General features: G+C 46.8%; 1 protein-coding gene across 3 annotated transcripts in view; it reads right to left on the reverse strand.

The window, feature by feature from the left end:
- MAP3K7 (mitogen-activated protein kinase kinase kinase 7) overlaps positions 1-25901 on the reverse strand; it is a 207799-nt gene that overhangs the window by 114554 nt on the left and 67344 nt on the right. For all 3 annotated transcript variants that reach the window (XM_033937843.1, XM_033937842.1, XM_033937841.1), the window contains exon 6: positions 25740-25864. In XM_033937843.1, coding sequence (XP_033793734.1) covers positions 25740-25864 — 125 coding nt within the window. The remainder of the gene's footprint in view (positions 1-25739; positions 25865-25901) is intronic.

Consider the following 25901-nt stretch of genomic DNA (forward strand, 5'->3'; position numbering starts at 1 on the left):
CTTCAGGATGAGATTCATAAATACAGGCAAATGACTCTGTACACTGATTTTAGGGGATATTTTTGAGAGAGTGAAGTGCAGCATTGCAGGATTTCTCTAGGAAATTAATATTTTTATTCTATTTTCATGGATTTGTTTACTAGACAGACCTAACTGCCCCCCCCCCACCCACCACTTCTACCTGGAGTCCAAAAGCTTGCACAGACTTACACAAGGCTATAAGAAAGCAGCGTAGGGCCAGGCAGGAGTGCAGAAAGCTCGCGCCTGACCGGGAAATAGGAGATGGCTAGACAGGGAAGAATCACGCTAGATCACCAGGATATTTTTAACAAGATACAATAGCAGCGGCAGGTGTATGCGGAGGGGGTTGTGTGTGAAACAGGTGCGGCGGCAGGTGTTTGCTGGGGGGGGATCTTTTAAAAAGGTACGGCGGCGGGTGTTTGCGGGGGGGATATTTAAAAAAGGTGCGACGGCAGGCATGTGGAGGAATGTTTTATAAAGGGGCGTGCAGCGGGGGGATGGGGATTATTTTTAACGGTACGGGGGGATTAAAAATTGTACCTTCGCTCCATAAGACACACCGAGATTTCCACCCACTTTGGGGTGGAAAAAAAGTGCATCTTATGCAGCGAAAAATAAGGAAAATCTCTTAAAGGTTCTTTTTTTTACCACTGAGAGAGGGAAATGTAAATTTTCATTTTTGAGAACTTCTGGCAAGATGAGATCTATGAACATTCCAGTCTAAAGGAATCAAAGTGGCGAAAATGCTCATTTCTGCTAATTTCTAAGTGCTACACTCCGTTTCTCTTCCTCGGAAATCCTCTGCACTTCCTTCAATTCAGACACCACCATCATCATTTCCAGTACCTCCAGTAAGAAGCTGTTCTATGCATCCACCAACCCTTTTGTAATTACTCCTTCATCCTATCACACTCCCTTTTACAAAGCTATCTGAAACAATTGAGAAGCCCATCTCCTGTGCATTTATACCCGCTATAAAGGTTATTTAAATGTTTCTACAGCAGCTCCCCTTTCTTTTTTTTCCAAATTGCATACATTTATATCTTTAAGTTTGTCCCCATATGATTTCATGAAAAAGATCACTGATCACTTTAGTAACTGTTCTCTAGACCAATTATATCCTTTCCAAGATGTGGTCTGCAGAATAATCGATATTATTTCGATAATAATCGATATTATTTCTTTTTTTGGTTTGCGTTACATCCTGTCCTCCCCAACGAATTCAGAACGGATAACAAGGTGGACATACATAATGCATACATAGTAAATGACGGCAGATAAAGACCTGAACGGTCCATCCAGTTTGCTCATAAGTTATACCCATTAAAAAATACATGATTAGATTAACTTGTCTCTTCTTTGATATTTCTGGGCCGTAGACTGTAAATTCTGGTATTGTCCTAGGTTCCAAATGCTGAAGTTGCTGTCTAAGCTCATTCCAGCCATCCCGCATAGACAAACAAATTATGAATTAAGAACATAAGCAATGCCTCTGCTGAGACAGACCAGGGGTCCATCATGCCAGGCAGTCCGCTCACGCGGTGGCCCATCAGGTCCAGGACTTGTTAGTAAACCTCTACTATACCCTTCTAACCCCTTTTCCTTCAGGAAATTGTCCAATTCCTTCTTGAGCTCCAATACCGTACCCTGTCTTATCACGCCATCTGGAAGCGCATTCCAGGTGTCCACCACCCATTGGGTGAAGAAGAACTTCCTAGCATTGGTTCTGAATCGGTCCCCTTTTAATTTTTCCGAATGCCCTCTCATTCTTGCAGTTTTCGAAAGCTTGAAGAATCTGTCCCTCTCCATTTTCTCTATGGCCTTCATGATTTTGTAAGTCTCTATCATATCCCCTCTAAGTCTCCGCTTCTCCAGGGAAAAGAGCCCTAGTTTCTTCAATCTTCCAGCGTATGAAAGGTTTTCCATACCTTTTATCAAACGTGTCGCTCTCTTCTGAACCCTCTCGAGTATCGCCATATGCTTCTTTAGGTACGGCGACCAATATTGGACGCAGTACTCCAGATGCGGGCGCACCATCGCCCGATACAATGTTAGATATACAGAGTCAAGTTTAGCATGCAATTTGGTCATTTTAGTTTCAAGTTTTATTAAAATTTTGATGTATCGCAATACCATAAATTCAAAGCGATTTACAATTAAAAACGGGGTCTCAGTTATTAACTACCACAAACACACAGATGTTACGGATTTATACATAGGGGAAGTGGGGTGGGGGAACTACAATAAGCATAGTAAAGTAAACATGAAAGGTAAGTACAATGGGGGGGAGGGGGTAAGAATTTTAAAAGTGTAATAAAAGGAAAAAGGAAACTAAAAATTTTGTAGTTTCTCTAGGTCTGGGACAGAGGAAACGAAAGTCTGCAATGAGCGCAGTCAAAAAAAAAAAAAAGAATCTGGCGAGGATTATGTCTCAAAGGCATCCTTATACAGCCAGAATTTTAACAGTCCTTTAAATTTACTTAGCGATTTTTCTTCCTTGATAAAGGCTGGTAAAGAGTTAACATACGATTAGTTCCATCTTCAATTAACAACCAGAGCGGATCTAGTTCAGCGTACATTAGAATACGTATGGTTGGAAGAGAGGGACTGGATTTATGGGACGAGGTAAGTATTTTATTGCGTTCCTGAAGTTTAGAAGCTTTTGAAGGGATCCTATGTGAGGAGGCAGTCTCTACCTCACTCCTCTCCCTCCCTCCCTCCTCTACTCTTTCGTCCTTTCCCCGTGTGCACCATCTCTTTCTCTCTCACTCACTCACACACCCAACCAGTGGTGTAGCAAAGGGGGGTGCAAGGGGGGCAGTCCACCTCGGGTCTTCCTCGGGGCGCTGTCACCCCTCCTTCTCTCCAGCCCCCCTTCCCACTCCTCCCCCTGCTGCGCGCGCCCACCCGTTCCCCTTCTCCGTACTTTTTTAAACTACAGCACAAGCAGCAATGAACTTGCTGCCCGCAACAGCTTCGGCGCTTTCTCCGATGCCACTGCCTGGTAAGGTCATTGTTGGTTCTTTGTTTTGTCCCGGAAGTTGCATTAGACCAGGGCTGGGCAACGAGGGCCGCAGTCCAGTCGGGTTTTCAGGATTTCCCCAATGAATATGCATGAGATCTATTTGCATGCACTGCCTCCATTGTATGCAAATGGATCTCACGCATATTCATTGGGGAACTCCTAAAAACCCGACTGGATTACGGCCCTCAATGCCCACCCCTGCATTAGACAGTTTAGGAATGTGCTTTTATAATTACTGTTTCACTTACTTCCAGGTTGGCTCCCTGTCTTGGTACAGAAATGCTTTTAGAAGTTTTCTAAACCTGAGATAGTGGTCACAAGATCGTAGTGTAAATGGTAGTTGGTTCCAGCATTTTGCTAATTGATATTGGATGGATAGAGTAATTTGTCTGGTAGACTTTATATTATTGCATGCTGGGAATTTTAATTGGAAAAGATTTCTGATGGGATATCTGTTGGAGGCACCATGGAGTAGGAAGGCCAAGTCTGTTAGGTAGTCGGGGGCATTCCCTCTTAGGATCTTAAAGGCAGTGATGCCCAATTAAAACTTGATCCTTGTAGTCATGTTGTTGCATATGGTAGGACTGCAGGTGTTCTGATTTCAATAGTCTGTATATGATTCTTACTGCTGCATTTGAGCTACTTGTACATGCAACAGTAACATTTTAGAGCAAAGAAGTAACGTTATATTACAGTAGTCTAGTCGAGATAGGATTAGGGATTGCACTAAAATTCAGTAAGCTTCTATTTTAAAGTATATTTTACTTTTTTTATTTGGGGGGCGGAATACTTTCTGCTGTAGCCCATAGGTCACCAGAGTACGGGCCTATGGAATCTGTGAGACCTTTTGGTCGCTTTTGTATATTCTCTGGAGGGGGATCTGGGGGGAGGATTTGCATTCAGGGATTCTGGTGGATGGGTTGGGTTGGGGAGTTGGGGGGGGATGGGTTTTCTATTTTGGCTATTGCTGGAAAACTGTGAATTGTTGGATGTTCTTGTTGTATTCTTTTGTACTTTTTGCATTCAGAATAAAAAAGATTTGAACATGAAAGTATATTCTGATGGATCTTAGTTTTCTCATCACAAGGATAGATTGTATGTAGTTTTTTATGGATAGGTGGTTATCTATTTCTACTCCTAAGATTCAGGATTGTAGATCTAATGGAAAGTCTGTGTCGTCTAATGTGATCCTTGGAGTGTAGCGCGGGTCAGTCAAGGGTCCTAGCCAAAATAATTTGTTTTTGTTCTTATTTAGTTTGATGCAGACACATTTTTTGACAGCAGTGAGGGTACTGACTAACACGGCTGTTACAGATAGTATGATTGTTATGTCGTCCGCATAAGTGAAATGTTTTATTCATGCGGTATCTAAGTTGGCTCCCAATGATTGCATTAGGAGGTTGAACACTGATGGTGAAGGTGGGGAGACTTGGGGGACCCCGCTTGGAGAGTGCCAGCTATCAGAAAGTTCTCCATCTTTACGTAACACAGAGTGCTGAGTGGTTAGGAAGCCTTGGAACCAGGAAAGGACTGGGCTGCTGAATCCAAAATCGCTGAAGATCTGACATTTGATAGACTTCTACTAGGTCAAATGTGCTGCTTAGATCATATTGGATTACAATTAAGCTGTGACCCTTGCTTAATAGTTCTTTTCTGTGTGTTACTGGTGCCACGACAACCATTACATTACATTACTGATTTCTATTCCGCCTCAACCTTGCAGTTCTGGGCGGATTACAAAAGAGATAACTGGACATTTCCAGGATAATTACAGAGAGAATTCTGGTCATTTCCAGGAGAAGTTACAAGAATAATGGAGCTGTATACCGTATTTTCACGCATATAACGCGCACCCGTGTAAAACGCGCACACGGGTATAGCGCGCAGAAACCACTATTTTATGTACAAAAACTTTTGTATACCGCGCTCACGCGTATAATGCGCATGCAGCCCGACTGTCCTTTCGCCCGCCCCGACTCTCCTCTGGCCACCCCGACTCTCCTTTCGCCCTCCCCGACTCTCCGTGCGCTGTCCCGAATATCCGTTCACCCTCCCTGACTTTCCGTGCACTGCCCCGCCTCTCCGTGCGCTGTCCCGACTCTCCGTTCACCCGCCTTGACTTTCCGTGCACTGCCCCGACTCATCCACCCCCCCGGCAGGACCACTCGCACCCCCACCTCGAAGGACTGCCGACTCCACGACAATATCGGGCCAGAAGGGAGCCCAAACCCTCCTGGCCACGGCGACCCCCTACCCCCACCCCGCACTACATTACGGGCAGGAGGGATCCCAGGCCCTCCTGCCCTCGACGCAAACCCCCCTCCCTCCAACGACCGCCCCCCCAAGAACCTCCGACCGCCCCCCCTGGCCGACCTCCACGACACCCCCACCCCCCTTACCCGTACCTTTGGTAGTTGGCCGGACAGACGGGAGCCAAACCCGCCTGTCCGGCAGGCAGCCAACGACGGAATGAGGCCGGATTGGCCCATCCGTCCCAAAGCTCCGCCTACTGGTGGGGCCTAAGGCGCGTGGGCCAATCAGAATAGGCCCTGGAGCCTTAGGTCCCACCTGGGGGCGCGGCCTGAGGCACATGGTCGGAGGTTCTTGGGGGGGGCGGTCGTTGGAGGGAGGGGGGTTTGCGTCGAGGGCAGGAGGGCCTGGGATCCCTCCTGCCCGTAATGTAGTGCGGGGTGGGGGGTCGCCGTGGCCAGGAGGGTTTGGGCTCCCTCCTGGCCCGATATTGTCGGGGAGTTGGGGAGTCGGCCGGGCAAGAGGGCTTGGGCTCCCTCTTGCTCCGATCGTGGATGCGGGTGCGGGTGGGAGCGCGTGGGAGCGGTCGTTCGGGGTGGGGGTGCGAGCGGTCCTGCTGGGGGGGGTGAATCGGGCGTCGGGCGGGGTGGAAACTATGTAGAAAAACTTTTGTATACCGCGCTCACGCGTATAACGCGCGAGGGGTATGCGCGGTAGGTAAAAACGCGTATAACGCGCGCGTTATATGCGTGAAAATACGGTATTTCAAGAGCTACAAGATGCTGTACAAATAGGAAATAGTGCAGATCCAGTATATATACTGTTAGGGAAGCAGTTGACATGCTTGAGGCTAAAGAGAAGGGAACTGGTGAAGGGGGGAGGAAGGGGGAGTTGCGTTGAGGGGGGTCCGGTTTGGGGTTAAGCCATCTGTATAAATTTTTTGAATAGGTGGGTTTTGATTTCTTTGCGAAAATATTTGTAGTCATTTGTTGTTATCAGCAGGTCGGAGATAGTGTGGTCCAGTTTCGTTGCATGCGTCGCCAGCAGACTGTCAAATATCTTCTTGCGCTGGGTGCCTTTGAGTGGGTAAAAGGGGGTCTTAGTTCTTCTTTGCCTAGTGGTGGCGTTTTGGTACAGGCGGTTGTTTAGGTAATTGGGGGCTGTGCCATTTATTGCTTTGAATAATAAACAGTATAGTTTGAATTGAATTCGTGCTTGTATTGGTAACCAGTGTGAGTCCAGGTAGGCCGCGGTGACGTGGTCAAATTTTCTCAGTGAGTAGATTAATCTGAGTGCAGTGTTTTGAATTGTCTGTAGTTGTTTTATCATTGTTGCAGGACAAGGCAGATAGAGTATGTTGCAGCAGTCCAATAGACCTAGAACTAGGGATTGGACTAGTAGTCTATATTGCTCTTTGTCGAAGAATTTTCTGATTTTTCTTAAATTGCGCATGGTTAGAAATGCTTTCTGGGTGGTCTTGCTGATTTGGGCCTGCATTGTGCAGCATCTGTCTATTGTTACTCCTAGGAGTTTTAAGGTAGGTTGTATAGGGTATTTGGAGGCGTTTATTATCTCAGTGCTGCGATTTTTCCTGAATCCCGATTGTGAAGGGTGAAGGATATTGAAGCGTTTTAAGTAGGATTCGAGTTGTTCTGTTACATATCTTGCCATCATTTTGATGAACAGGACCACTAACTGTTAATGATAATTTTTATCATAAGCCAGACTCTCCAGGGTGATGGGCACCCGTCTTCTAAGGTGCAATTCTCAATCTCTTTTATCCACTCTTTTTGTTTAAGAGTGGATAAACTACTACTATTTATTTCTTCTAAAGCGCTGAAAGGCGTACGCAGTGCTGTACATTTTAACATACAATAGACAGTCCCTGCTCAGAAGAGCTTACAATCTAATTTAGACAGGAAATTTTGGGGTTGGGGAGATTATGGTAGAGGAAATGATACAGTAGGCATAGGTATCTGACAGCAGTGAGTCGGAGTTAGGAGTTGAAAACAGATTCAAAAAGTGGGCTTTTAGCTTGGATTTGAACGCTGCTAGGGAGGGAGCACGACGTATTGATTCAGGCAGCCTGTTCCAGGCATATGGCGTCGCAAGAAGGGACAGAGTCTTGAGTTGGCAGTGGAAGAGAAGGGTACAGATAAGAGGGGCTTGCCTGATGAATGGAGATCACGGGGAGGAGCATAAGGGGAGATAAGTGAAGAGAGATAATGGGGGGGGGGGCTTCAGAGCGAACGCACTTGTAAGTCAGCAAGAGGAGTTTAAACTGTATTTGGGTATGGACGGGGAGCCAATGAAGCGACTTGAGGAGAGGGGTAATGTGACAATAGGGGTTTTCATGGAATACGAGTCATGCAGCAGTATTTTGAACGGATTGAAGAGGCGAGAGGTGATCTTAATTCCTTTGCTGTGACTGTATTAAAAGTTGTCCATATTCTGTCTGTTGGGATGTTGGATAAGTTGTTCTCAGAAGTGATTGTCTGAATCATTTAAAGCAGGGGGGCTCACATTTTTTTGGCTTGTGAGCTACTTTTAAAATGACCAAGTCAAAATGATCTACCAACAATAAAATTTTAAAAAACACAAAGCACACTGTACGCAGAGAAAATGTTAATTATCACTTGTATTCGGGGTTTTTTTTCAGAGGTCAAGGCAGATGACTTTAAAATATGCAATATCACCTCAGTAACAACTATACAAAAATAGACAAATATACCCTCTTCCTTTTACTAAACCGTGATAGCGGTTTTTAGCGCAGGGAGCTGCGCTGAATGCCCCTCACAGCTCCCGACGCTAAAAACCACTTTTGCGGTTTAGTAAAAGGGGGCCATAGTGCAAAATATACACAGTAGATATAAATTCTCAAAATGGACACATTTTGATCACTAAATTGAAAATAAAATCTTGGAATAACTTAAATTATAGTTTGTGGTGGGAAACCTTATGCCAAATATATAAATTTGAACATATGAATTTGTTACAATTGGGACATCATGGTGAATTTACGGAGATTTGGGGTCCATTAACACATTTTTGTACGAATTAGGTAATTATTAGGTATTATTATTATATGGTGCCATTGATTCATATTAAATATTAGTATTATTTCCCTTTGATTCATGAAAAGAATGCTGTACACATCCAGGTGGGGTGGGTGGGAGGGTTAGGGGGTGTTAAGTACTTATATATATCATTTGACTGTTTGGAGTGCTGTCTATTATATTTGTTTTTGTTAGCCTGTTGCACTATTTATTGGATTTCAAAAATGAATAAAGAATTTCAAAATAAAAATCAAATCATTTTTTCTACCTTTTTGTCTGGTGATTTCATGAGTCTCTAGTTACACTTCCTTCTTCTGCAAATCCAATATTTCTTTCTTTCTGTCTCTATCCCACTACCCCCTCTTTATTTCTGTCTTTCTCTCCCCCCTGCCTGTCTGTTTTTCTTTCTCTCTCCCCTGCCCCCCAAGTCATCATGCCGATTTCTCCACTTCCCCGATTATTTTTCTCTCTCCCCATGCCCCCCTCTTTATTTCTGTCTTTCTTTCTCTCTCCCCTTGCCTGCCTTTCTTTCTCTCTCCCCTGCCCCCCAAGTCATCATGCCGATTTCTCCACTTCCCCGATTATTTTTCACTCACCCTTCCGCCCCCCACCCCCCCTAAGCCACCATGCCGATTTCTCCCTGCTTCCCCGAGCCAGAGAGGCTGGCCCAGAATTTCCTCTCTGACGTCAGAATTGACGTCTGAGGTGAAGTCTTGTGGGTCCGGTGCTTGTACGCTCCTGGCTCGGGGAGGAAGGAAGAACAAGATCGCAAAGGCAACGCAATCGACTCGCGTTGCCTTTGCGATCTACTGGTTGATTGCGATTGACCATTTGGGCACCCCTGATTTAAAGTTTCATTCTGAAATGACATACACAGTTTTGATTTTCTTTGAAAAATACTGGGTCAATGTGTTCAGGGTGGGAGAGTTCATGCTTGAGGAGTTTGTAGATCAATCAGTTAATTTCATCAGTAGTCGGAATAGTTTCGTTAGATCTGGTTTGTCTGTCCCTTTCTTTTCAGAAAACTATTTGTACTCATGTTTAATGCGATGATGATGTTATGAGCATATTTTCCTCCATTTTCTTTTAAACTGCCGATTCCCTGATTTTCTCCAGGCTCATTCTAATTTTTGACAGGCAAACAGAAGAGCACCTCGCCTTGGGATATATACAGTCAAACAAAAAGGCAAGGGAGGCGTCTTTTCAACCAATGATCGAGTCTTTATTTAACCCAGTGGTCCCAGTTTCGGTGTATAGGAGACGCCTTCCTCAGGGGACACTATAGGGAACATATAACATAAAAAGAACATTTAAAATCATATAACAGAGATATCATGACATACATTAACCGCATGAAACCACTATTTAAAAAGCTAAACATAAATCAAATACATACCATGTATGTGTTTAGAACATATGCCAGAATAATGTATGTCATAGAAAGATAAAATGATTTGCCAAACATAAATAATGAAATAAGAACATAAGAACATAAGCAGTGCCTCCGCCGGGTCAGACCACAGGTCCATCCTGCCCAGCAGTCCGCTCCCGCGGCGGCCCAAACAGGTCACGACCTGTCAGAATCATCAGAAGGGGCTCCCTTGCCACCTTGGCTTCCCATTTAAGTCCTGCCTTCCTATCGAAGCCCTAGCCCTCCGGTCTTTCACATGCACGACCTGGTTGGTTTTTACTCATTACCTGGTGTTACATCCCAGCACCTCTCTCAGTATCCCACGATCCCTTTATCCCTCAGGAATCCGTCCAATCCCTGTTTGAATCCCTGGACCGTACTCTGCCTGATCACTTCCTCCGGTAATGCATTCCAAGTGTCCACGACCCTCTGGGTGAAAAAAAACTTCCTTGCGTTTGTTTTGAACCTATCTCCCTTCAGTTTCTCAGAATGCCCCCTCGTATTAGCTGTCCCCTTCAGTCTGAAGAATCTGTCCCTATCCACCCTCTCTATGCCCCTCATGATCTTGAAGGTTTCTATCATATCTCCCCTGAGCCTCCTTTTCTCCAGAGAGAAGAGCCCCAGCCTATCCAGCCTCTCGGCGTATGGGCAGTGTTCCAGCCCTCTTACCATACTCGTTGCTCTCCTTTGGACTCTTTCAAGTACCGCCATGTCCTTCTTGAGGTGCGGCGACCAATACTGAACGCAGTATTCCAGATGTGGGCGCACCATCGCTCGATACAGTGGCATGATGACTTCCTGTGTTCTGGTTGTTATGCCCTTCTTTATGATGCCCAGCATCCTGTTGGCTTTTTTCGAGGCTGCCGCGCACTGTGCAGATGGCTTCAGTGATGCATCCACCAGCACACCCAAGTCTCTCTCGAGTCTGCTGTCTCCCAACAATACCCCCCCCAATTTGTAGCTGAACAACGGGTTCTTTTTCCCTATATGCATGACCTTGCATTTGTCCACGTTGAAGCGCATTTGCCATTTGTTTGCCCAGTCTTCCAGCTTGTCCAGGTCCCTTTGCAGGTCCTCACACTCCTCCCTGGTCCTAACTCTGCCGCACAGTTTGGTATCGTCTGCGAATTTTATAACCTCACACTTTACCTCCCTTTCCAGGTCATTGATGAATATATTAAAGAGTAACGGCCCCAGCACCGATCCCTGTGGCACACCGCTCGTGACTCCCCGCCAGTCAGAAATCAATGGTGGTTTGTAAATGCCAAGGATAAATGTGGCGCCATGCTCAATTGGAAGACAATTGGAGAGTTGTCTTCCAATTGAGCATGAAGGAGCATGAGCATGAGGAGAAGAGTCTGGGAGTAGACAATGGAATTTATACAAGTGAGCACTGGTTGATGTGCTTCAGTTGAGACAAGAGAGGCAGTTAATTGTAAACCAGGGGTGTCCAACCTTTTGGCTTCCCTGGGCCGTATTGGCCGAAAAAAATGTTTCTGGGGTCGCACAAATGCGCAAACGCTGCAGCAAGACAGAGGAGGGAGCCGGGATGACGGTAAACACTCGGGGGCAGCAGAAGAAACACTGCATCGCCCTTGACCGGGGCCGCACAAAATACTTCACGGGGCCGCATGCGGCCCTCAGGCCGCAGGTTGGACACCCCTGCTCTAAACCGAGCACACCAGACCCATTTGACATGAATAGATAGTGTGAATTTAGGTGAACACTAATGTACTGGGGCACAAAACCAAAGGGAAAAAGGGGTATGGAAAAAAAGTATATACAGTAAAACCTTGGTTTGCGAGCATAATTCGTTCCAGAAGCAGGCTTGTAATCCAAAGCACTCGTATATCAAAGCAAATTTCCCCATAGGAAACAATGGAAACTCAGACAATTCGTTCCACAGCCCAAAAACTTTAATACAAAATACTATACATACTTCTATTGCAAGACCTCACTCATTTAGAACAGTCACTACACTCCTGCAGTGTCAGACAGAAAAGAACCATCGGCTCAGTTGTGATGTGTATATATGCTCCCCCGGTCATTTGTGGTATTTTCTGACCGCAAATGACCCGGCAGGAGAGGGCAGCCAGAGAGGCAGGAGAGAGCAGCCGAAGTGCCGGCGAGTGAAGGAAATCCCTCGCGGTCTGTTCCTACCGCATCTTCCTGCACTAAAGTCGGGCCTCACCAATCAGGAGAACGGTATAGAAAATTGAATAATAAAATAAATAAGAAATCTGTATACATATTAGTATGGTCACTTATCAAAATCAAAAACAGTTAAGAACCATAAAAAACTAAAAATGCGATAAAACTAAAAAAAAAAAAGGTGAGGGAAGGAACTAAGAAGGAAACTTAAATTCCATTATCTACTCCCAGACTCTTCTCCTGCAACTCTCCATTTGTCTTCCAATTGAGCATGGTGCCACATTTATCCTTGGCATTTACAAACCACCATTGATTTCATTATTTATGTTTGGCAAATCGTTTTATCTTTCTATGACATCATTATTTTGACATACATTCTAAACACATACATGGCATTTGATTTATTTTAAGATTTCAAATACTGTTTTCATGCGGGTAATGTATGTGTCATGATATCTCTGTTATATGATTTTAAAATGTTCTTTTTGTGTGTTATATAGTCCCAATAGTCCCCTAAGGCAGGCGTCTCCTATATGCTGAAACTGAGATCCTTGTTGGGACTACAGTACTCCCCCAATATTCACGGGGGTTCCGTTCCAGGAACCCCCCCGCGAATGCTGGAAAACCGCGAATACGGTTTTTAGCGGGGGTGATAGGAGAGAGCACCCGGAGAGACAGGAGAGAGCAGCCGGAGTGCCAGTGAATGAAGTAAATCACTCGCGGTATGCTCCTACCGCCTCTTCCTGCACTAAAGACAGGCTTCACCAATCAGGAGCTGCTTTGACACGCAGTAGGAGCATACCGCGAGTGATTTCCTTCACTCGCCGGCGCTGCGGCTGCCCTCTCCTACCCGGTCATTCGCGGTCAGAAAATCCACAAATGACCGGGGAACACTGTACTGGTTTACATAAAGACTCAATCATTGGTTGAAAAGAAGCCTTCCTTGCCTCATTCTAATTTTTGACATTCTCTTCATTTTATTCAGTTCTGAGGTGAACCAGGGGTATTTTTTTTTTCATTTCTGGTTGTTTTCATTTCTGTTAGTGGGGCTGTGAAATTTAATATGGTCTCAATGGTTTTCAGCCTCTCTGTACAGTTGGTCTGGATTGGGATTTTGTGTCTGTAGTGAGTTCTTATCCTCTTCCCAGAATAGCTGAGCTTCATTTGGGCTTGTGTTTAGATGGGAAGATCTACAGTTTAGAGTTAATCTGCACAGAAAGCAATGTTACTTACCGTAACAGTTGTTATCCAGGGACAGCAGGCAGCTATTCTCACTAGTGGGTGACGTCATCCGACAGAGCCCCGATACGGACATCCCGCAAGCATGTCTCGCTTGAAGAAACTCAGAAGTTTCGAGATGCCCGCACCGCGCATGCGCCAGTGCCCTCCCGCCCGATGTACCGGGCGCGTCTCCTCAGTTCAGGTAGCTAGCCTGAGAAGCCAACCCAGGGGAGGTGGGTGGGACGTGAGAATAGCTGCCTGCTGTCCCTGGATAACAACTGTTACGGTAAGTAACATTGCTTTATCCCAGGACAAGCAGGCAGGTATTCTCACTAGTGGGTGACCTCCAAGCTAACCCCAATGGGATGGTGGGAGAGTTGGCAACTTAAGAGAACAAATTTTGTAACACTGTTTGGCCAAACTGTCCATCCCGTCTGGAGAAAGTATCCAGACAATAATGAGAGGTGAATGTATGAACCGAGGACCAAGTGGCAGCCTTACAAATCTCCTCAATCGGTGTCGATCTGAGGAAGGCTACAGAGGCTGCCATTGCTCTGACCTTATGGGCTGTGACCTTACAGGGAAGGGATAATCCAGCCTGGGCATAGCAGGAAGAGATACAAGCCGCCATCCAGTTGGAGATGGTGCGCTTCGATACCGGTCGTCCCAACTTGTTTGGATCAAAGGAGACGAAAAGTTGAGGAGCAGTTCTGTGTGGCTTTGTGCGATCCAAGTAGAAAGCTAGAGCACGTTTACAGTCCAGAGTGTGCAAAGCAGATTCCCCAGGATGAGAATGAGGCTTTGGAAAGAACACCGGAAGCACGATGGATTGGTTGATGTGAAATTCAGAGACCACTTTAGGTAAGAATTTTGGATGAGTACGGAGAACCACCTTGTCATGATGGAATACGGTGAACGGTGGATCCGCCACTAGGGCCTGAAGCTCACTGACTCGACGAGCTGACGTGAGGGCCACTAGAAAAACCACCTTCCAGGTGAGATACTTGAGTGGAGCCGTGTTGAGAGGTTCAAACGGAGGCTTCATAAGATGAGACAGGACAACATTGAGATCCCAAACCACAGGAGGAGGTTTGAGAGGAGGGTTGACATGAAAAAGCCCTTTCATAAATTTGGAAACCACAGGATGAGCAGACAAAGGTTTCCCTTGTAGAGGCTGATGGAAAGCCGCAATAGCACTCAGGTGGACTCGTATAGAGGTAGACTTGAGGCCAGACTGGGACAGGTGTAGAAGATAATCCAATACAGAAGATAGGGAAGCTCGCTGAGGTTCCGTGGCATTGGAAATACACCAGGAAGAGAATCTAGTCCATTTTTGGGAATAGCATTGTCGAGTAGCAGGCTTCCTGGAAGCCTCCAAGACCTCCCTCACTGCTTGAGAGAACTGGTGAGGAGTTATGTTGAAAGGAACCAAGCTGTCAGGTGGAGGGACTGCAGATTGGGATGAAGTAGTGAACCTTGATGTTGAGTGAGTAGTGAAGGAAACACTGGAAGAAGTACTGGCTCCCTGCTGCTGAGTTGAAGTAGAAGGGAGAACCAAGGTTGTCTGGGCCACCGAGGAGCAATCAGAATCATGGTGGCATGGTCTAATCTCAATTTGACTAGAGTCTTTTGAATGAGAGGAAAAGGAGGAAACGCATATAGGAAACGTTTGCTCCAATCCAGCAGAAAAGCATCTGCCTCTAGGCGATGAGGAGTGTAGATCCTGGAGCAAAATTGAGGCAGCTTGAAGTTGTGGGGGGCTGCAAAGAGGTCGATCTGAGGTGTCCCCCACTGAGCAAAGATCTGATGAAGGGGGTCGGAGTGGAGCGTCCATTCGTGAGGCTGAAGTAGACGACTCAATTTGTCTGCCAAGACGTTGTCCTTCCCCTGAATGTAGACTGCTCTGAGGAAGGTGTTGTGGCGAACCGCCCAATCCCAGACCCGAAGAGCTTCCTGACAAAGAGGGGCCGAGCCCGTGCCCCCTTGTTTGTTGACATAATACATGGCGACCTGATTGTCTGTGCGAATAAGGACCACCATGTCGTGAAGCAGATGTTGAAAAGCTTGGAGAGCATTGAAGATGGCCCTGAGCTCCAGAAGATTGATTTGATGGAGTCGTTCCGCACTGGTCCAGAACCCCTGAGTGCGAAGACCATCCAGATGGGCCCCCCATGCATAGTTCGATGAATCGGTCGTTAGAACTTTCTGATGGGGAGGAGAATGAAACAGCAAACCTCTGGATAGATTCGAAGAGGTCATCCACCAGAGAAGAGACTGCCGTAGAGCAGGAGTGACCACAATGTGACGAGATAACGGGTCGGACACCTGAGTCCACTGAGATGCCAGAGTCCATTGAGGGATCCTGAGATGTAGTCTGGCAAAAGGCGTCACATGAACTGTAGATGCCATGTGGCCTAAAAGGACCATCATGTGTCTCGCTGAGATGGATTGGCGAGAAGACACTGACTGGCAGAGTAGAAGGAGAGCATGTAAGCGTGGAGGAGGAAGGAATGCTCGAAGTTGAATGGTATCCAGGACAGCCCCTATGAAGGGGAGAGACTGGGTGGGCTGAAGATGGGACTTTGGAAAGTTGATCTCGAAGCCCAAGCTCTGCAGAAAACAAATGGTAGTCAAGGTCGCCGAAATGACCTTGGGAGCGGACGGGGCCTTGATGAGCCAGTCGTCGAGGTATGGGAACACCTGGAGACCCATGTTCCGGAGTGCAGCGGCCACCACTACCAGACACTTCGTGAAGACTCTGGGCGACGAAGATAGGCCGAAGGGAAGCACTCGATACTGCAGATGCAGATGTCCCACCCGGAATCTGAGGAACTTGCGGGAGGCCGGATGAATCGGGATGTGAGTGTAGGCCTCCTTGAGGTCCAGAGAGCATAACCAATCGTTCTGCTCGATGAGGGGATAAAGAGAGGCAAGGGTCAGCATGCGGAACCGTTCCCTGACCAAAAACTTGTTGAGGACCCGAAGGTCCAAAATGGGACGCAGATCGCCCGTCTTCTTCGGGACCAGAAAGTACCGGGAGTAAAACCCCTGGTTTTGTTGATCCACCGGTACCGGCTCGACGGCCCGAAGCCGGAGCAAAGCCTGAGCTTCCTGGAGAAGAAGAGCGGTCTGTGTGGAGTTGGAAGGATACTCTCTTGGAGGATGGTCCGGGGGGACCCGTTGGAAATGAAGAGAGTATCCCTCTCTTACGATGGAGAGGACCCAGAGGTCCGTGGTGATCGCCTCCCATCGATGACAAAAATGATGGAGACGACCCCCTATGGGAAAATATGGGGTAGGCAGAACGAGATCGGTTATGCTCCCTGGAGGAGAGTCAAAAAGGCTGAGTAGCCTTGGGAGCAGCCGGCATTTGAGGCTTTTGCTGAGTCTTCTGGGGCGGCTGTCGCTTTGCAGGCTGTCTCGCAGGAGGGGCCTGCCTTGGTTGATAACGCCTTTGGTAGATTATAGGCGGTCTAGAAGGACGAGACTGTTGTGGTTTAGGCTTAGGCCTCATGATAGACTGGAAAGATTTTTCGTGGTCTGACAGTTTTTTAGTAACAGTCTCGACAGACTCATCGAACAGATCCGCTCCCGCACAAGGCACATTTGCAAGTCTGTCTTGGAGATTCGGATCCATATCAATGGTGCGAAGCCAAGCCAGTCGACGCATGGCGACCGAGCAGGCCGCAGCACGAGCCGAGAGCTCGAAAGCATCATAGGAGGATTGCATCAATTGAAGGCGCAACTGGGACAGGGTCGCCACCACCTCCTCAAACTCAAACCGAGCCTCAGCATCGATGAAAGGTGTGAACTTGCGGAGTACCGGCAAGAAAAAATCCAAATAGGACGAGAAGAAAAAATTGTAATTGAGCACTCGAGTCGCCATCATTGAATTTTGATAGATACGTCTACCAAACTTATCCATCGTTCTCCCCTCCCTGCCAGGAGGCACGGAAGCGTAGACTTGGGAGGGGTGCGAACGTTTAAGGGAAGACTCGACTAGGAGGGACTGATGAGAGAGTTGAGCTCCCTCAAACCCCTTGTGGTGCACGATGCGGTATCGAGCATCCAACTTGCTAGGTACCGCAGGTATGGAATACGGTGTCTCCAAACACCGCATGAGAGTCTGGTCAAGTAACTTATGCAGGGGAAGCCGAAGTGTCTCCGCCGGAGGATGAGGTAAATGCATGGTGTCCAGATACTCCTTAGAGTACTTCGACCCAGTATCTAAGGTCACATCCAAGTCATCCGCCATCTGTCTGAGAAAGGATGAAAAGGAAAGTTGGTCCGCCAAGGCCGGCCGGCGAGACGGACTAGAAGACGTGGAAGCCTCCGGTTCCAGGGAGAGCTGAGAGCGGCATGGAGAGTATGAGGTAGATGGTTCTTCATACTCCGGTCCCTCTGGCTGGGATAAATCTGAGGATGAGTATCCCATACGCTGCATTTTCTTCTGTGGAGACACCTCCGAATGACGCGAGGAGTGTCTAGAAGAATGTCGAGATCGATGCCCCTCCCGATGCCGGGATGGGGAACGTGATCTTCGATGCATCGATCGATCCCTTGAAGCCTCGAAGGAATGGATTGGACTCGATGCAGTGGAGCGCATGGGAGGCAACGATGCCGACTCACGCAGTGCCACCCAAGTCTGGTATGGAGTGCGAAAGAACTCCTCCTGCGATGCAGTATGCCCAGGACTCCGATTATCAGGGGCCGATGTAGTACCCTGGTGACGTGGAGGTGTAATGGGCTCTAAAGGCGGCATGTCAGAAAGGGAAGCCCGCCTAGTGGGTTCCGCCGCCCTCCGCCGCTCCCCCTCGTCGAGCAGGGAAATCGAACGACGAGGAGGAGGAGGAGGGGGCGGACCGCTCTCCGGGACCGGGACCGTAGTATCGCCCTGAATATTAGCGATAAGCCTCGGTCCCATCGTCCGCATGAGCTCAACAAATTGAGCTTCGAGCAGGGATTTAAGCGATGCCGATATGGAGGGATCCGCACCGAAAGGGGGTCCTCCTGCACGGTCATCGCGTTCCTTCGTGGTCGAGTGCTTCTGCTTGGTAGCTTTGGGCACTTTTATGACCACGGGAGGAACAGTGGAAGGCGGTACCTGAACCGAGGAGACGGGAGCAGGAACCGATGCTGAACTCGATGCAGAAGCCGGTGTGAACGATGCTGGCTTCACGATGCTCGATGCATGAGTCGCAGATGCAGGCTTCGAACAGACCGGTGAAACATCTGTCGAAGTCGAAGCAGATGGCTCCTTAGAAGACTCCATCTTAAACATGGACTCCCAAAGTAAGCAGCGCCGTTTAAAAGAGCGCGCTGTGAGCGTGGAACAAGGCTGGCACGATTTCGGAACGTGTTCTGGACCAAGACACTGAAGACAGCGCCGGTGTGGGTCCGTCAACGAAATCGCACGCTGGCACTTGCTGCACTTTTTAAAACCGGTGATAGGCCGGGACATAGGCCGGAAAAGTGACGTTGCTAGGTCGAAGGAGCTAGGTCGCAGCCACGAGGCCGGCCCGGCCGAACCGCCGGACGAAATAATTGTAACTTTTTTTTTTTTTTTTTTTTTTAAATAGAAATAAAAGTCAAAGAAAGTAAGTAAAACAATAAAACGCGGGGAAAGAAGGCAAAATACTGAAATTTCAGTCAGCGCAGAATTGAAGAGAACTTCTCAGCTCCGCGGAAAGAAAAGAACTGAGGAGACGCGCCCGGTACATCGGGCGGGAGGGCACTGGCGCATGCGCGGTGCGGGCATCTCGAAACTTCTGAGTTTCTTCAAGCGAGACATGCTTGCGGGATGTCCGTATCGGGGCTCTGTCGGATGACGTCACCCACTAGTGAGAATACCTGCCTGCTTGTCCTGGGATAACATAAGAATTGCCTCTGCTGGGTCAGACCAGTGGTCCATCCTGCCCGGCAGTCCACTCACGCGGCGGCCCCCAGGTCAAAGACCAGTGCTCTAAATGGGTCCAGCCTCACCTGTGTACGTCCCAGTTTAGTAGGAACTTGTCCAGCTTAGTCTTGAAACCCTGGAGGGTGTTTTCCCCTAAAACAGACTCCGGAAGAGCGTTCCAACTCTCCACCACTCTCATAGATAATGGTCTGTCCATATTAAAGGTGACCATTCCATGAATGACAGCAGGCTAAGTTTTATTTGCACTGACCATATCCAGCGAGAGGCCCTTTTCATGAGTAGGGCTGGCTGTTATGCATAGAAAGGAGAAGTTATTAAGGAATTATCTAAGGTCAGGTGTATTATCATTTGAGTTGTTTTCCAAATGTAGGTTAAAATCACCTAGCAATATCAGGGAGGAGCATGATAATATAGTGTTTGATATGATACAAAAGGACATTCAAAGTGCAGGAAGAGGACATGAAGCTAATGACAGGGACTACAGAGGACAAGACAAAAGAACTATAAAAAGAGGGGATGGGCGGCAGGGCTGGCGAGCTGCTAGTCGATTGCGTTGAGGGATTTTTTTTCTTATTTGAGCGCTATGCCACATACAAAGCACAAAGGCTTGGTCCATCTGGGACCCCCACCAGCCGGTTCATCCACGCCAATGCGTCAGACTACGCAGGATTTTGCAGCCGCCATTGTTTTTCCTCTGATTGCGGGAGTGCGAGGCTTGCAACTGTTGGCGTCCTGGGACTTGGCTGCCGCGCTGGAGCCGGAAGCCTCTCTATCGCCTCCCGATCCGGTAGTGCCTCCGTCTCCTGCAGCCACACTGTTCAGGCAGTTCAGTGGCTCTGTAACCGAGGTGGTCGACGGAGCCGACGCACTAGAGGGGAGCAGGACAGAGGTCGGAGCTGCGGTGAAGAAGAGCCAACTAGGGGCCGAAGGTGAAATCCTGACCCCGCCAACGGAGGTAACTTTACTGGATGTCTGGAAGACACTCCAGAGAATGGATACTAAAAGGCTGTCTCTACAAGAGATTCATTGATAGAACCCTAGCATTCCAAGCGGGCAAATGGAACAATTGCCTAACCGCCCTCATCTCTAACTCTCCGCCCTACCATCTGTTCAGGAAGTCACTAAAAACCTACCTCTTCGACAAATTCCGCTAACTCTCTCTTCCCTCCTCCCCTGCCCCCCTCCCGATCCCGTTATGCCTCCAACCCTCTGACTTCACCCTCCTTACCAAGCCATTTATGGCCTCTCTTACTCATTCTCTGTTTTTATCTAACTGCCTGGCCTTTGTGCTGGCCTCCACAATATATGCCTTTCATTGCCATATATGTAACATCGCCGTAAATGTAACATCACTATAATATTTAACATCGCTGTATATGTACAGTCTCTTCTTTAGTATAAGCCTTTTCATTACCATATATGTAACATCACTGCAAATGTAACAACGCTGTAATATGTAACATCACTGTATATGTACAGTCTCTTCTTTTGTTAACCGCATAGAACTTCCATGGTATTGCAGTATACAAGAATAAAGTTATTATTATTATTCAAAAAAACAGCGGGGAAAACTTTATTGTTAGTGACTAAGGTAGACTCACTGGTAAAAACAGTTGATTTAAAAACGGACAATGAGACTAAACATGATAAAGTGAATCAGATAATTGCTTTGAAATCTGTCCCTGAAAGCTTGATTAAAGATAAATTAATGATACAAAGGAAAATGGAGCAATTGGAGAATCATAATAGAAGATTGAATCTGAGACTATTTAATTTTCCTAGATCTTCAGAGATTTCCCCAGTGGAATTGTTTAGGAAATACTTAATACAAATTTTAAGTTTCACTCCCAGAGACCATTCCTCCTTTGAATAAAATTTACTATTTGCCTGGTTTTCTTAAGAAAAATGGGAGTGAGACTCAAGAAAATCCTCAAGGTCCTCAGAATCCACCTCCTGAATTGGGAAACATTTCAGCCATTTTAGAAACATCTATGTCAATTTTGGAAGAAAGAGCTACCTTACTTGTTTCATTTGTGTTTCAAGAAGACCTCAACGCTGCTTTAAAATTCTACTTTTGTAATTTGCATACTCTGTTTCTTGGTCAACGTATTTGGATATACCCTGACGTTAATAAAACAACTCAAGAAAGGAGGAAAATATTTCTGACAATTAGGCAAGAGACCAAAGATTTAGGAGCAACATTTCAACTGGCATACTCTTGCAAATGCCTCATTAAATATTTGGGGACAAAATATACATTTCTTGTTCCAGAACATCTCCGGAGTTTTCTGGACATGAAGAAGATCTCCAGTGTTTAAAGGGTGTGATTATGAAACATAGAAATAGACGTCAGATAAGGGCCACGGCCCATCTAGTCTGTCCACCCCAATGACCCTCCCCAACCTATCTCTTTGAATAGATCCCACATATCTATCCCATTTGGCCTTAAAATCAGGCACGCTGCTGGCCTCAATAACCTGAAGTGGAAGACTATTCCAGCGATCAACCACCCTTTCAGTAAAAAATAATTTCCTGGTGTCCCCGTGCAGTTTCCCGCCCCTGATTTTCCACGGATGCCCCCTTGTTGCTGCTAGACCCTTGAAAAAGAAGATATCTTCTTCCACCTCGATGCGGCCCGTGAGATACTTGAATGTCTCGATCATGTCACCCCTTTCTCTGCGTTCCTCGAGTGAGTATAGCTTTAATTTATCCAGCCGTTCCTCGTATGGGAGATCCTTGAGTCCCGAGACCATCCTGGTGGCCATTGCGGTAATGCGGCCTCCAGAACTGCACACAGTACTCCAGGTGGGGTCTCACCATGGATCTATACAATGGCATAATGACATCAGGCTTACGGCTGACGAAACTTCTGCGAATACAACCTATGATTTGCCTTGCCTTGGATGAAGCTTGCTCCACTTGATTGGCAATCTTCATGTTCTCACTGACGATCACCCCTAAGTCTCGTTCTGCTTCAGTTTTTGTTAGGATCTCACCATTAAGGGTGTAAGTCTTGCATGGATTTTGGCTGCCCAGGTGCATGACTTTGCATTTTTTGGCATTGAAGTTGAGTTGCCAGGACCTAGACCAGCGCTCCAGTAGTAGTAGGTCGTGCATCATGTTGTCGGGCATTGAATCTATGTCCGTTGTGCTTTTGCCCACTACATTGCCCAGTTTGGCGTCATCGGCGAATAATGTCATTTTACCTTGCAATCCTTCCGCTAAGTCTCTTATAAAGATGTTGAAAAGGATCGGGCCCAGGACCGAGCCCTGCGGCACCCCGCTGATCACCTCCGTCATTTTGGAGGGGGTGCCATTCACCACCACCCTCTGAAGCCTACTTCCAAGCCAGTTCCCAACCCATTTCGTCAAGGTATCGCCCAATCCCATGGAACTCATCTTGCTCAGCAACCTGCGGTGTGGTACGCTATCGAATGCTTTGCTGAAGTCCAGGTATACAATGTACAGGGACTTCCCAACATCCAGCTTCCTCGCCACCCAGTCAAAGAAGCTGATCAGGTTGGATTGGCAGGATCTCCCTTTAGTAAATCTGTGTTGACGGGAATCCCGTAGATTCTCCTCGTTCAGGATCATATCCAAATGGCGTTTGATTAGAGTTTCCATTAGTTTGCTCACTATTGATGTTAGACTCACCGGTCTGTAGTTTGCCGTCTCCATCTTGGATCCTTTCTTGTGGAGTGGAATGACATTAGCCGTCTTCCAGTCCAACGGGACGTTACCGTACTAAGGGATAGATTGAAGAGCGCGGATAGCAGTTCTGCCAAGACATCACACAACTCCCTGAGCACCCTGGGATGTAGGTTGTCAGGTCCCATTGCCTTGTTAACCTTAAGCTTGGACAGCTCGCAGTAGACATCGCTCGGTGTAAACTTGAAATTACTAAACGGGTCAACTGCGTCAACCCTTGTCTGTAGCTGAGGGCCGAGTCCCGGCGCCTCGCAGGTGAAGACTGAGCAGAAGTATTCATTTAGCAGTTGGGCTTTTTCTGAGTCCGTTTCTACAAAATCTCCGTCTGGTCTCCTAAGACGTATTATCCCGCCTGAGTTTCTATTTCTTTCACTGATATACCTGAAGAAGGATTTATCTCCTTTTTGGATGTTCTTCGCTAGAGACTCCTCCATGCGGAATTTGGCCTCTCTAACTGCTGATTTGACGGCTTTTGACTTGGCCAGATAGACTTCCCTAGAGTCCTGTTTCCCTGATAGTTTGTAAGAAATGAATGCTTTTTTCTTCTCCTTGATGATGGCCGAAATCTCCGCAGAGAACCATTGAGGCTTATTGTTTCTTCGCCGTTTACTTACTGATTTAACATAGCGGGTTGTTGCTTCTTGTATGGTGGCTTTTAAAGTCGACCACTGAGGAGCTGTTCCTGTTAAGCCGTTTCCTTTTTGATTTTTCCTGATGTTTAAATTAAGTCTCTTTATTTTCAGGACTTCTCGTCCTAGAAATGTTTTGGGGTCTAAGAAGATTGTAAAATATTTTCTTTAATTAAATTTCCTTTTTTATGTATTATTACTTATCGTGTTAATTAGACAAGTGCATTACTTGTTATTTATTTTCAAAATAATAAATAAAGAAAAAAAAAAAAGGGGATACTGACAGAAGCCAGAGGCTTGTTTAATAGTTAACCATATCATGGACAGATCAGTATGGATGGCTCTTTGGTATAATGTTAAGGTATCAGGGTTGAGATATCACCAACTATGGTAAGGTGTATGCTTTTACAAGTTATTGAATATTGGGATGGCAAGATTTTCTTTTGTTATTTGTTTTCCCATAGGGCTCTCAGGATTATGGTTCTTTGGTGGGTGTGGGTGTGTGTGTGGTGGTGGTGATGTTTCAAGCTCCATATTGTTGGTGGAATGGTGGATTGCAAGGGCAAGAGAATTCTGAGATACTGGAGTTTGTGTTTCTTATGATTACTCACATTTCTATCATTTTCTAAATGTTTAACAGTCTTTCATGTCAGATCGTCAGTCTTTCTCCGGTCCGTCTTAGATCCGCACCAAGGGCCGCTCAACGTGCCCTTTGGCGGGGCCCACCGACGGGAAAGACTCACCTGTATGCTGGTCCTTTAGAAGGCGAAGAGCAAGTTTCTGACGCTATGTGGCTTTTCCTGGACAAAATTTTGAAGGCTGACGATGACGTCTTGCAGAGTACCTAGATCAGGGGTTCTCAAACCTGTCCTGAAGGACCCCCCCCCCCCCCACAGCCAGTCAGGTTTTCAGGATATCCACAATAAATATGCATACCAAGGAGGCAGTATATACAAATCAATCTCATGATTTATTGTGGATATCCTGAAAACATGACTGGCTGGGGTTCCACTAGGACAGGTTTGGGAATCACTGACCTAGATACTGAAGTTTATACTTCCGCTTTATATGAATGACCTATATTCTTAGTGATCATTAAAAGATCATTCACAGAGTTCTTTTATCTATATGTATATATTATTTCATTTATCAAATTTTAATGAACAAATTGGGTTTTTTGACAATAACATGAACACTGCCTATTCAAGCAACTCCCATGGTGCAATGCAGAGGTGGAGGAAGAGTATGGCACACACTATACTTTGCTATAACACTGTTGACACTCTACATCAGGGGTCTCCAAAGTCCCTCCTCGAGGGCCGAATCCAGTCAGGTTTTCAGGATTTCCCCAATGAATATGCATGAGATCTATGTGCATGTACTGCTTTCAATGCATATTCATTGGGAAAATCCCGAAAACCTGACTGGATTCGGCCCTCGAGGAGGGACTTTGAAGACCTCTGCTCTACATCATGACCTTGTTCTTTAGTTACTCTGTTGGATCCGGCGGCAAAAAAAGCACTTAAGCGCAATCTCCTGGTGTCACACATCTTAAGTCTCACAATACGAGCCGTGTGACTTTTCCTTGTTCCCCTGCTCCCTTGTTGGACCCTCATCAAAATTTTGCTCAGGGGCCTGAATTTGAATTTATTCAAAAAGCACTCGCATGTTCTCCTGTTTTAACTATTTCTCCAGAAGTGCTGCATCTGCACTGCGCTCCAGCTCCAAGGATGCTGATCAACTCGGCCGCAAGATTAATTACAGCGGCTCCTAGAAGCTCGCATATATCTCCTGTTTTGAAACAATTACACTGGCTGCCCGTTCAGCCACTTTAAGATTCTTGCAATTATTCATCAGATATTGCATCATATTTCTCCAAGGGTGTTACAAGAGTTGTTTGAAATTTACCAACCCAGAAGTCTCGAGAGACTACGGGAACTCCCAGCAGCCATTTCCTGATGGCGATCTGCACGGGGCAGGAGCGTAGGAAGATCGCTCCTGCCCCGAAAACCCTCTAGACCACCAGGTAAGGCCGGGAAGGCGGCAGGGAGGAAAAAAGACTGTTTTTTAAAATTTTTCCCCTCCCCAGAAAAAAATTGTGATTATATGAAACCACAAGTGCAGGAACCGCGAATGGGGAGGGGGGAAGTGTACAGAGGAGTTTGTGGTTTGTCTGTATGCATATGCAATGGAAAGGAATGGGTCGCCGGGGCTACGGCCCTACCAATATTTTGCCCGACACAGCATAGGCAACAAGAGAGCTTGGGGACGAGGATGGAGATTGGTTTGCTTGACACCCCCTCCCCCCTTTTCTGAAAGACATTCCACTTGCCCTTTGCTGCATGCTTACCTTCAAACACTTCTGGGGCCATCCATGCAGCGCTCCCCTTGTTGTTGGTCATGTGGGTCTGAATATCACACGCTGTGCCAAAATCACAAATCTTGAGCACTGTTCCTCCAGCTACCAACAGCAAACTGACAAAAGAAAGCAAGTCACAAAACCGAAAGCTTT

Source organism: Geotrypetes seraphini, chromosome 3, assembly GCF_902459505.1.
Source record: "Geotrypetes seraphini chromosome 3, aGeoSer1.1, whole genome shotgun sequence".
Lineage (NCBI taxonomy): Eukaryota > Metazoa > Chordata > Amphibia > Gymnophiona > Dermophiidae > Geotrypetes > Geotrypetes seraphini.